At 39.9% G+C, this 12,511-nt stretch overlaps 2 protein-coding genes across 2 annotated transcripts in view; both read right to left on the bottom strand.

Annotated features, from left to right (window-relative positions):
* Positions 1-1,764: 1,764 nt before the first annotated feature.
* LOC135554069 (tetranectin-like protein) lies at positions 1,765-3,518 on the bottom strand. The gene is made up of 3 exons (XM_064986093.1): positions 3,365-3,518; positions 3,167-3,259; positions 1,765-2,180 (listed from the first exon to the last, which is right to left on the bottom strand). Exons 1-3 carry the CDS (start codon positions 3,471-3,473, stop codon positions 1,783-1,785), a joined length of 600 nt encoding a protein of 199 aa, XP_064842165.1. The 5' UTR covers positions 3,474-3,518; the 3' UTR covers positions 1,765-1,782.
* A 1,677-nt stretch (positions 3,519-5,195) lies between these two features.
* LOC135503662 (synaptic vesicle membrane protein VAT-1 homolog-like) overlaps positions 5,196-12,511 on the bottom strand; it is a 30,012-nt gene continuing 22,696 nt past the window's right edge. Inside the window, exons 8-9 of the mRNA XM_064921815.1 lie at positions 10,668-10,751; positions 5,196-7,653 (exon numbers count right to left, since the gene is read on the bottom strand). Coding sequence (XP_064777887.1) covers positions 7,555-7,653; positions 10,668-10,751 — 183 coding nt within the window. The 3' untranslated portion in view covers positions 5,196-7,554. The remainder of the gene's footprint in view (positions 7,654-10,667; positions 10,752-12,511) is intronic.

Raw genomic sequence — 12,511 nt, 5'->3', positions numbered from 1 at the left:
TCATGTAAGGAAACTGTGGCAAAACATCAGTAGATTATAATGAAGATTTTACACTATTGTGGAGAGATGTACTGCTTGGATTCTTTACCTATGATAGAAATAAGTTGAAACAATTTTATGTAATTATTTTCATTATTCTTTTGGCCAAATTTCATATTCACAAATGTAAATTTACAAGCAAAACACTACATTTTCTTACCTTACAAATGTTTTTTAAAACTATATTTTAAGACAATTAAATACTCTACTAACACAAAAAGCTGTTAGAATTGTAAGTGTACGTATGCCCCTGAAGGTCCTTGTGTAATGTGATATTGTACCCCCTAGCCCAATTGTCCTTGATATATTATTTATATATACTTCTGTTCCCCCATGTACTTTCTGTATTGATTTGTTGTTAATAATATATATATATATATATGTATATATAAAAAGTATGTAGGGAATGTATGCAGTGGTTGTTCTAGCTTGTATGGCTCCCTGGGCTTGGGCCCCCTTCAGCCCCCACTGACTGATTTTACTGTAAAAAGTTAGAGTTGCGCTATTTGATAGATTCCCCCGCTCCTCCTACTTCAGGCTTCAAGTGGGGAGACCTGAGGTCTGCCTAGCTCACAAACTAGAATCAGGGAGCCCACTCGGACAAGGTTAATTGACCCAGAGTCCCACACGGTGACATGTATCAATGACGTGACGTGCAAATGAGAGATAGAAAACTGATCACGCAAATATCACCATTCCAATATTTTTTGTGTGGGTGCCCGGTGCCGCCTACACAGTACCTAAATCCACCACTGCATGTATGTACAGGTAACTGCCAAAAATAAAGGAAGCACTTGAGTAAATGAGGGATACAAAGTATATTGAAAGCAGGTGCTTCCACACTGATGTGGTTCCTGAGTTAATTAAGCAATTAACACCCCATCATGCTTAGGGTAATGTCTAAAAATGCTGGGCAGGCCATTATTTTGACTGCCACATAGGATGACAATGCCCCATCCACCGGGCAAAAGTGGTCACTGAATGGTTTGATGGTGGTTTGATGAGCATGAAAACGATGGAAACCATATTCCAGGGTCGTCTCAATCACCAGATCTCAACCCAATTGAACACAGATTCTGGAGCAGCGCCTGAGACAGCATTTTCCACCACCATCAACAAAACACCAAATTATGGAATTTCCTGTGGAAGAGTGGTGTTGCTTCCCTTCAATAGTCTTCCAGATACTTGTGGAATCTATTCCAAGATGCATTGAAGCTGTCCTGGCTCGTGGTTGCCTAACACCCTATTAAGACACTTTATGTTAGGTGTTTCCTTTATTTTGGCAGTTACCTGTATGTATGTAGGCCTGTGTATGGATGTATGTATGGGTGTAACTTATGTCTGGCTGTCTGTCTGTTATGGCCAATATCAGAGATTAGAATAGAATCTACTGTAAGGTCTAGTCCTGTACCAATCATCAAGTGACATATTTTGGTCAGCCTAGCAGTGTGCCCTATCTACTCGTTATTTTAAAATAACTATTAAACAATAAACACATTAACAATCATTATTGCAAGTGGGAGTACAGGAGGGAATTGGTCATTGATTACCTAGAATTTCAACTTCTCTACAAATTCACAAACTCATAAATTAAAGCAAATTGGACATTTTGATTAGCAGTATAATACAGTGAAGGTGAAAGAGAGACTCACACTGGAACCATTTCCTATGTATTTTTTAATGACGAGCATAAATGATCATCAGGTTGTCAACAACCATCTGGTCTCCATGGTGGTACACAAGTTAGGGAATGGGGTATTCACAAATGTACTTTTTCTTGCCAAGGCAGACCTCATCATGCCACTTTCCCTGTGCAGCCAGTGAGAGCACGACACAGCTCTCCCTCTTTGTCCCTGTGGGCTGCTTCTTGGTCTTGTCCCAGTTGAAGTAGCTGATGGGCATGCTGTTGACGTCTACATACTGGCCCTCCTTCACAATGTCTGTCACACCGATCCAGAACTCCTTGGTACCTGGCGCACTCCTCTTGGCATAGTCCCTCAGGTCATTGTTTTCATTGAGGTCACGCGGAGTGGCAAGTGTTCCACCCCATGCGATGCAGTGTTCGTTGGCCTCATGGTAGTGCTTGGGTTCCTCGATGGTCAGGTAACACTTCCTGTGAGCTTTGATGCCACGAAGACAAACTGGAAGCAGAGGGAAGCAGTTTAGTACATTTATCTCCTTAAAACTTCCTCAGGCAATAACCCTACCTACCTTGCTCAATACTACTGAAGAATTTGAAACATATACAAAATATATATTTACATGATATATTGGTGTATAATGTCTCACTGACATTTTCTAATCTATAGAATATCAATCAGACATAATGAAGACTAGTAGGACCAAGCAAAGGTTTTCATCTGTATCCATGTTTCCTAAACCAAGTTCCCAAAATAAGACATAAGCCCTTTCAGTGGGAGGAACTCAGACAGAGGCATACTATATGAGACTATACCACTCTGTTCTTCCACCCTCCCTGTATAAAGAACCTGTCTCATCATAATACTTTTATATCCATTATTATACATTTCGCAATGTGCTCCAGAAATTCAACTGCATTATCTTCCCCAGCACATGACTCAGTGCTCTGTCAACATCATTATTGCTGCTGCGAGGCATGAGGTTGAAGGTAAGAGTACTCCTGCCCTCTACTGGTGACTGAGCATATTAGTAAATGTCTGGGGTTAGCGTGAATTACCATCATAAATACAAAATCATAATTTCTCTGCATTAATTCCACACTATTAGAAAAAAAGGTTCCAAAAGGGTTCTTCGACTGTATCCATAGGAGAACACTTTTTGATTCCAGGTAGAAACTTTTGGGGTTCTACATGGAAATCAAAAAGGTTCTACCTGGAACCAAAAAGCATTTTCTTAAGGGTTTTCCTGTGGGGACAGCCGAATAACCCTTTTATGTTCCAGACAGCACAATTAATTTTCTCCAAGAGTGCATGTACCAAAGGTACATACAGTATACACCTGCCTAACCCATAAGAAACATACAGTAACTGCTAAATCTGCATGAGTAACAGCTACATTTCCTCATGAGAAGCATTCCCTCTTTGAAACCTTCCTGGCCATAAAGCAGCACTCAGTGTGAGCGCACAGAGCAGCCAGCTCAGCATACCTGTCTGCAGAGCCGAGATCTCCTTCAGGGAGTTCACCTCCTGCCACAGCTTCTCCAGCTGCAACTTTACATCATCCTCATCTGCCGCTGCATCTCCATAGAAACACAGACAAGCAGGCAGGCATGTCAGAGAGAAAATGTACAGAAAAACATAGTAGAGCCACTGAAGTTTAGTGTAGTGTGTGTGGTGAGTGTTACCTCTCTGTGGTGCTGGCACTGCTTTCCTGGTACGAGATGGATGGCTATATCCCAGGTGGAGCAAGGTAAGAGAGATAACCAAAAAGATGGGGAGAACCAGACGCGCCATGTCTGCACTAAATTCCGACAAAAGAAAAAGGGCACACCTTTTAACATTGACACAGGAGCCCAACGCACTGTGGGCAGTTCACTATATACAGGCTCACTGTTTGCTCACTGTTTGCTCCTGCAGTGATTCACCTCTCATTGGCTGACACTATGTAACTTTGGGTTTTTTCAAACGTCAGGGGGATCTCAAATACCATGGGTGGGGTGACAACAATGATGCCCCTGTTTCTGCCCATTCATAAATATTTACTTGGGACAAGGTGCAATTCATTTACCGTTTTCCCCATCCATTTCACAAACAAGCCGTAAATTCATGGACTGCAACACTGCACAGATTGATCTGCATGAGAATATCTGATAGCTTCTGTATCTGACCTCCCACCATTCACCTGTGCATGGATACATTTGACCCACAGTAAATTAACCCGGAAAAAGAAATGTTGTTACTCCCTAGATAAGAGATTTGTTATTTTATACGTCATGTCACCAACATTATTTGTATGACCAAATGCATAGATAGGTCTCCCAATGTATCAAAACATTATGAGGATGATGACATTTTATTTGTCAACTCTAATTATATCTCATTCAAATGTGCTGAAAATACAGATTCAGTTGTGTAACCATGGAAAACAGGGAGCTTAATAGAGCTGAGGAAGTCCAGCTCCCTGCTCTGGTGCAGCAGAGGTTCTTTTTAGTCTGTGATGTTGTAGAGTAGACAGATCAGATGGAAGAGTGGTGCAGTGTTAAGAAAAACTCTGCTGTCTGATTGAGAGAGCCGGGATTCCCAAGCACTTAAAAATTAATGGAGATACCTTTCAAATTTGATTAGGTGTAATGAGACAGTAAATATAATGTCTGTGTGAAACCATTTGCATGAATTAATTCCCAAAACCTGAAGAGCAACATTGAAAAGTAATCAATGTCATAACAACACTCTGTAACCCTGGTCTCACCCAGATAATATTCTAGGGCTGTTGAGAGGTGCAATATGACCACATAGTTAAAGTGGTTTAGCTACACAATGCTAAAAGGATGCAATCCATATTTCATTACAGCATTGGAGCATAAAAACAGTAAAAGATCTTCGGCATAAATTATGTTTATGCCAGTCAGAGAGATCAATTCTGCAGGCTTAGATGATAGTGCCTATAAATAGCACATAGGACATCGGCAAAGGTCACCCATTTGAGTTACGTTACCATGGGGGGATAGGAGCTTGAGAAAAGGTCAAGCATTTGTTATCACAGTTGTGTTTGATTTATAGGAAGTTGTAGTGGTGACATTGTGAAAGGCCATCGGCCTGCTAGTAAATAGCAAAGGACCAACCTCATTTATATTGCATAATAAAGGTGTACATACCCCACTGCTATAAGTGGAAAAGGGATGATAAGAGAATATCAAGACTCAAAGTGATTGGGAGAGATGAAAATCAGTCATTCATGTTGAATCCTTATGACTTAATCAGATAAGAACCTAAGAAATCGGCAGAGCTACTTAAAGTAACCATGGTCAAAGTCTATTTACTGTTGTTAACAGGCAGGTATTTACAGTGAGAAAGTTACCATGGATTTAAAGCTTAAATCATTTTTCATACTGTACATTCTTGGAGAAATACCCCAGCCTATGAGAGTGTGATATTATAGGGAGTCTTTCACAGGGTGGCTTGTGGAGAAAACCTGCAGATGACACAGGCCAAGAAAAACACACAGCTGTCCCAGAATGCTCTGCAGAAACATTTATTCATGTAAACAGAACTGGACTACGTACAGTATAACATAACAAAAACACTAATACCAACAAATACAGTTAAACAATATCTTCATATAAGTCTGTAATCAGGTTCCAGCTACAGTACTAAACACGCCTACCTAATTTGTTTATCTTATTTTACTTTTAAGGCAAGATGACTATCCATCATAATGACCTCCCATGGAAACACAAACATACACACTGCAAGTTACTCTACACTCTAAACCTAGACTAACAGGAAAACCCAAAGAGACATTCACATTTAGATGTACTGTTCTCCTTCATTAATATACTTGATTTCCAGCACCATTGCCAAGTCTATCATGAAAGGAAATAGGTGCAATGTTGTGATGTAGCTAATAAAATTTTGAATACAATGTTGTGACATTTAATGTGACTTGGCTAATTAAAGATCATATGAATTTTGTAAGTGGCAAATGAAAGATCAATGAATTGTGTGAAACTGTATTTCTTCACCAGTGGGTGGTTCGTTTGGAGAAGCACAGCTGACTACTTTCCAATCACTTCTACAGCCATGTAATAACTGGGCCCTTTCTTTCCATACAGACAGTAGGGTACATACAAAAATGTATCATCTTTTCTATTCACTTGCAAAGTTACAAGAATTGTATGCTGTTTTATACTGTGTCTGTACATTTATTTATGTGTCTGTACATTTACATTTATTTTTGGTTTGGGAATACTCCTGAAGGTATTATGTGTAGCTTGCAGTTATATGAAACACAGCTGCCTTAGCTAGATTTACTGTTTATAACAAGGCGATTGAATAGCTTTCATCTCTGTACCATCAATGGTAGTTTCATATTTTAATGAATAAATAGCTTTGTACGTTGGATGATTGATTTCACACTTTCCATATGGATAAGACTGGTAGCACAATACAGTTGTCATACTCCATCTCGCATGAGATGGTAACATCTGATACGAATAACTCCTGTCCTGTGGCATCCACAGCAATAGTACTTCCATTCTTGATGGCCCATCAGCTCATCTGTAAGTGAATGTGTCTTTAGTCCTCCCTCTCATTGGCACTCTGTTTGGGAGGCATAGTACACTATACACAGGCACCAGCCAGTAAATGTAACACAACTTCTTACACACACACACATAAAGAACACAGACTAAACAGAAACGGGTGTGGTTAATCATCATCATTACCTGGCCACCATGCCATTTCTCTCTGCATTGTTTGTCTGAAATGTGGACTATGGATGAGGCCAAAAGCTGACATTATCGTTCTTATTTTTATTAGTTGCAGAAATGTAGGAAACACACTCAGAATGCTACCTGGCATTTGGCAGAACCACCATGAAATTTAGTGTTTGTGGAATGGGTACAATTCAAATACTGAAATCTTCTACAAGACTGCTGCAGACTTCTAGCTCAAAGGCACTGGTGATCCCATAACAATACCGCAGAAGGTTGGATCTCTAATGTGTCGGTAAACATGGTAGCAGGCATTTACAGTGGCATTTCCTAATACTCTCTCCTAGCTCACACACTGCTGAAGATAACCTGAGAGAGGAGGGTGAGAAACGATCTCAGAGAGTGATTTTGATAAACTCACTGCAGCAGGTGGAGGTAAATAGCCCAGGGCCAATCTGCTCTGGGTTTGCTGTGTATTCAGTGGTAATGGGGTGATCAGAGTGACTATTGTTCATGAAGCAGCCAAAATGAATCTCACTTCTGAGTCATCATAATAGTGGTAAAAGAGAAAGGGGAATATAGCTTAGAGGAGATGTTTACTCTAACACCCACCCTCCTAGTTTCCCTCTTGTTTCAACCATCAAGACAGAGGTACAACCATGGTCAATATCACTTATGTGCCTGGTTCACTCTCACTCACTTACTTACTGTTCTCTTTAACACTCAATCACTCACTCTCGTATTTTCCCTAAAAGCAACATAATCAACCCCTTATTCACTCCGTTCCTACTTTGCTCCCGTGTTAAGGTTGTCATAGAACACAATGAACAATGACGAGGCTGCAGATCGGTCTAAGCATCTCTTAACATCATTTGTTCAGCAACACAATGCTCATCATAATACTGGATAGTGAATGGCAATTTAGCTGATGGGCAACTTTGACAACCAGTGTCTTATGAGTTTCCATATGTCTTTCAAACATCTTACATAACAAAAGACAACAGACCCACACACAAGCACACAAACATACACTCACATACTGTACAAAGGTTTGAGTTCACGGTGCGTAGTTCGGGTTGTGGAGTCATCTGTTATGGAACTAATCCCCCGCTCCACCTCCTTCCTTTGAGGTGTCCAGGCCAGTTGTGGTACCGTACCTGGGCCTACTGGATGAAAGGCATGCGCTCCTTGTTGTCACTGTCCCCTTCATGTTCCTCCTCCTCCTCACCAGCCTCACTGGTCTCTGTGCTGTCACTGGCCATCTACACAGAATACAGAACACACTGTAATTTATCCAAATACAGAATAGAGTACCAATACACAACATGTACGATATAAACTGTATCTATAAGAAAACATCCAAAGACAAGGGACAAAGGATACAGATATTAAAGTATCTGTCCAGTGTTCCAGATTTGTTATGAAATATTACCTACAATTAATCACAATATGAATTAAATAGATTACTAATACAAAATATATATAATTAAGGATGTTAAAAAGCAGATTTTCTCTGTGTCCCTGCTTGGCGTTTCAGAAACAACACTGGCATACACTTGGATATTCAAATTAGTTCCCATGTGGAGGCACTGGGGCAGACTTCCTGAGCCTGGCTGCACTAAGTCAAATAGTATGGATGGATTCAGGATTTGGAAATACACAATAAAACTACTAGGGCACTTTACTATAACAGCAATAAATTAATAAATGCACACTGATTATTGCACAATCATGAGTCGTTTCTGTCCTTTGCTTTGTCATTATATTCCTAATATTTATGTTGTTTGCAACCTAAATAACGTTAGCTAGCTAGGTAGTTGTGAAGCTAACTAGCTACTGGCTGCTGCTAAATTTGTTAGACAACAGCAGCTAACTAGGTTTCCCCTTGACCTAAAACTTTAAGCTGCAAACCACAGGATTTAAAATTGAAGGAGGTAGTGAGATGGTTGTGTGGAGGATCTGCTTTGACTTGCTTTCTTGTTGGTTAGCCAGCTGGCTTATTTAGCATTGATAGCTAACGTTAGCATGCTAACATTAGCTAACTGCTTCTAAACAGTCAGCAGGCCAACTCTTACTAACCTAGGGTGACTACAAGTCCCGGATTGTGCGGGACAGTCCAGCAGTTTGGCCCTTTTTCCCACATCCCACAACCATACAATTATGTTCTGAATTGTATTAACAAATTCAAAAACCACTAATTTAGATATTTATTTTTTTGTCCCGTATTTCAGTCAGACATTCCAACCTGTCTCTTTTCACTTATGAAAAAAAATGAATATCATAAGAATGTGGTAGCCTACTGGTGATGTTAAACACTTCTCCAATCATTGCTGAGATCTGATATTCTGCACAGCAAGACGAGATGTAGACTAATGTCATAGGCTTATTGTCAACCAATCATATTTCTCAAATCATTTTGGGCTAAATTCCAGCTAAACTTGGAGAGGACAGTTAGGCCTAACTATTTTCAAAAAGCATGCTACTGATAAAGAACTACAAAAGTAAGTAAATAACCATATTAGACTGAAAGATGTCATTTTTTCAAACTTGTGAGGCTCTCCATGCTCATTAGTTGCACAATAAACATATTTGCTGCTACTTCACTAAATCCGATTTTAACGTCTCCCTTCCTAGCTATTTGACCTTCCATGAGACCACCAAAAATATTTCCTTGGCCAAATATTCCCATATTTTCATAAAACAGCCACACATGTAGTCTCTCATTTCTGCATCACCAAATCTTTCGAAAGGCGTAGGCTATGTGCGCTTCAATTACTTATTTGGTCAACGGACTGCAGGGGTGTAGTGCTGCCATTACTCTGCTACTTCATTTAGTAATGTTAGATCCAAGCTGAATCAATGTCTTAGAAGATCACATAATGATTAAATTCTCACTGTGCACAGACGTCAATTCATTTAATTGAAATGACGTGGAAACAACGTTCATTCAATCAGTGTGTGCCAGTGGATTAGTATTCTACATAACAAAACCAAATATAATAGCATAGTATAACATTACTGTTACACCAAAAATACCACTTAATTTCTTATGAGATTTTAGGATGGTAAGCTGAATAGTCCCCCAAAATGATCAGACGGCCAAAACTCAACAGCGCCAGAATGTGCTATGATAGAAAAAATTAAAATACAGAAAGGCTATGAAGTTTAACACCATCTGCTCTAATTTCCCCACGAAATAGGAATTCACGAAGATCTAAATACATATTACCATGAAACTATTTGAGATCAAATGATCGGCATGCAGACGCAGTTTGGACATTTCACTGGTAAAATGTGAAGAATTATCATTCATTTATGACAGTGATGATGCCATGGCCTATTTTGAAATGAGGGATGCCTAACTTGGTGTTTGAGGGTATTAAAAAATATAAATGTTTCTTGAGACAATATGTATGGCCATAGGTAGATGTTGCAATTGGAGGATGCATTTTATGCATATTCTATAATGATATTCAATAGGCTACATCTGGGTGGGATGGGGACGTGCTGCTAAATGTTTTTATTCATGAAGGCAACTGTCTCGCGAATGTCCCGCAAAATCATCCTGTTGTCCAACATTTGGGTATTTTAATTGTGGTCTACCTATACAAACCACATAATTTGAAATAGAAGTGACAGGTGAGATAGTTGTTGCATAGGCGTTGTCCTTTTTGCTAACACCAGCTGTGGATTGCTCGGCGTGCTAGCTATCTTGCTTGTGTGCAGTGAGTGTGCATTACTGAGCACGTGCCTCCCATTATCTCAAGAATGATCCTTCACCTCACTGGAGAATAAAAACAAAAAGGCAAAAGCTGCTGGAACAATCACATATGGCCCAAGCAAATTTCAAGCATTCCTTTTATTTTTTTAAATACAATTAAAAGAGTTTGAGATGGGGTTTTACTGGACAGTTACTTTAGAAGTATCAACATTGAATCTACATTTTGTCAACGCTGCTCAGGCTTTTGTTTCTTATGTTTGCTGCTCCAAATGGGGACGCTGACATTCACGGGTCACTATAGAAACCAGTGCCATTGGAAGATATCATATTCATTGTTATCAGACTCAGTTTTATCTAGGAACCTCAAACCAAACCATGTGTTGATTTGGCCAAGAGTTTTCCAGGGATAAATTGCTCACTGTGGTGAGTCATGATGCTATTTAATAATTTCCTTTTTCCTCAAGGATTTTCAAACTGGTTGAATGCATGTGCAATTTTAGACCACTTATTAATAACTTGTTTTTGTAGAAAAAAAGGTCAGGGTTGTGTACCTACCAAAGGAGTGGGAGACTTCTCCACATCCAGGATTAGCTTTCCTATGTTGCCTCTGTCGTGGATCCTCTGCATGGCTTCTTTTACCTGGGGTACAAACACAATAACAAATCAGACAAAATACTGACTGTCACATAAAATCAATGTCAGTAATAACAATATATACCATATAGTTTAGACATTCGATCCCCCAAAATACAGCTTGTGATTTTGTTTGGGAGCTGTATGTGACCTTCTGAATAGAGTGTATGCAGTTTTAGGCACTGCACATTAGGTGGCAGTGGTGACACAGCAAGCCCATGAAAAACATAGCAACAGTGTGACGCATGTGCACAGAAGAGTATGTGCACAGAGGAGTAGACGTTGCAATCAGGGTGATAAGGGTTTGCATTTCTCGTCACAACAACTTCAAAACTACATTTAACAGCATCTTCCATCCAAACTCTTATAATAGGAACCAGCTAAAAATCACATTCTTAAATCACAGAGTGTTTAAAAAAACGTATAGGTGCAGTGAAATTGGTTGTTTTACAGGGTTAGCCATTGTGCAATCTTTATACACAGCCCACCAAATTACAGCCAACAACCACAACTAATTGGTGTTCAGATTCCAAACTCAACCAATCATACGACCAGTGTCAGTACATGCTCTCATTTAGAATGATCAGAGTGTTATTATCTGAGCGGAACAGTTGCTACATGTGCTAAGCTGAGGGCCATGTTTTAAAGTGTTACTGCCTGTTCATTCAGCTGGGTGGAAGTGAGAGGTCAAACATTCCACTTCCCAGACAGACAGTAACTTGAAGCACACACCGGTTCTCTCTCAAATAAATCAGTGCAGGTCACTGTATAATCATTCAGTCAGTCATCAGAGCCAGCACACATTTAACACAGCCAGGATGTGCACAAAGCATGACGATCATCACACCATTTCACAGGACTGAAAAAATCAGTGTCATTTCTAGAATACTGTAATTTGTATATTGCGTGACGTGGTCTGGTGGCTTTTCTGAATTGATATAAATGGCCGGAGAAGATTAGCGTCCCTGTCCTTCATCTAGCCAGACTCAGTCAATACCCAAACCCTCCGTCAGAGCTCATGACATTTACAGATGATTGGAGCTGCTCCCCGCCCGCCTAAAAAAAAAAGGTGCTGCAAGTGTATTCCTCCTACTTCTAAGGAGGTCAACCCTGCCACGCCAATACTTTTCATCACACCATTTCACAGTATGACATATAGCATGATGAGATGACCTATAATGATTACCTCCTCTAAGTCAATGCCACTGGAGACCACTTTAGGGCTGCCCTTCCAAGTATTCTTACCTTACTGTTAGACATTTTAAAGTTGCATCTCTGCCTCTATACTCTTTGTTCTATGTGGTGACGTTTCACCAATCCCAATGTTTCAGTGGTCAAAGCACACCACTCCCCATGCTCCCCATCACCTGTTGCTACGTACAGCTGAGAAGGGATAGCTGAGACCAGTCTGCCCTGATGCATCTCAGGGATATTGCCTCTATGCTCAGTGTGATTACTGCAGAATGAATCCATTTACAGCAGTCCATGGCCTGGCGAGCACAATAAAACGCATCACTGAGAGAGTAGTTCAAAATATATCTTTCAAGGCACTGTGCATTTTCAAAGTCATATCCGTATAATGGAGCAATTGTCTTTGAATGTTTTGAAAGGAAGCAACTGAGAGTCATGAGTAAGCCCCCATTACATTATTGTAATATCTTTAGCATGGAAATGTATCAGCGGTAACATTTCTACAATGATTCCGAAATCCATTGAGCACATATTGTGTTTTCCCTGATTGTGTGTTGTTTCATTCCCCTCAGGGT

The sequence above is a fragment of the Oncorhynchus masou genome, chromosome 2, assembly GCF_036934945.1.
Source record: "Oncorhynchus masou masou isolate Uvic2021 chromosome 2, UVic_Omas_1.1, whole genome shotgun sequence".
NCBI lineage: Eukaryota > Metazoa > Chordata > Actinopteri > Salmoniformes > Salmonidae > Oncorhynchus > Oncorhynchus masou.
This window is presented reverse-complemented; position numbering and strand designations above follow the sequence as displayed.

What these genes read in the sequence shown, in the direction of transcription:
- LOC135554069 (XM_064986093.1), bottom strand. Translation starts at nt 3,473, where the DNA reads ATGGCGCGTCTGGTTCTCCCCATCTTTTTGGTTATCTCTCTTACCTTG. An exon ending in AGTGCCAGCACCACAGAGAG is followed by an intron (nt 3,260 to 3,364) that starts GTAACACTCACC and finishes GTTTCTATGGAG; the next exon opens with ATGCAGCGGCAGATGAGGAT. An exon ending in GATCTCGGCTCTGCAGACAG is followed by an intron (nt 2,181 to 3,166) that starts GTATGCTGAGCT and finishes CTCTGCTTCCAG; the next exon opens with TTTGTCTTCGTGGCATCAAA.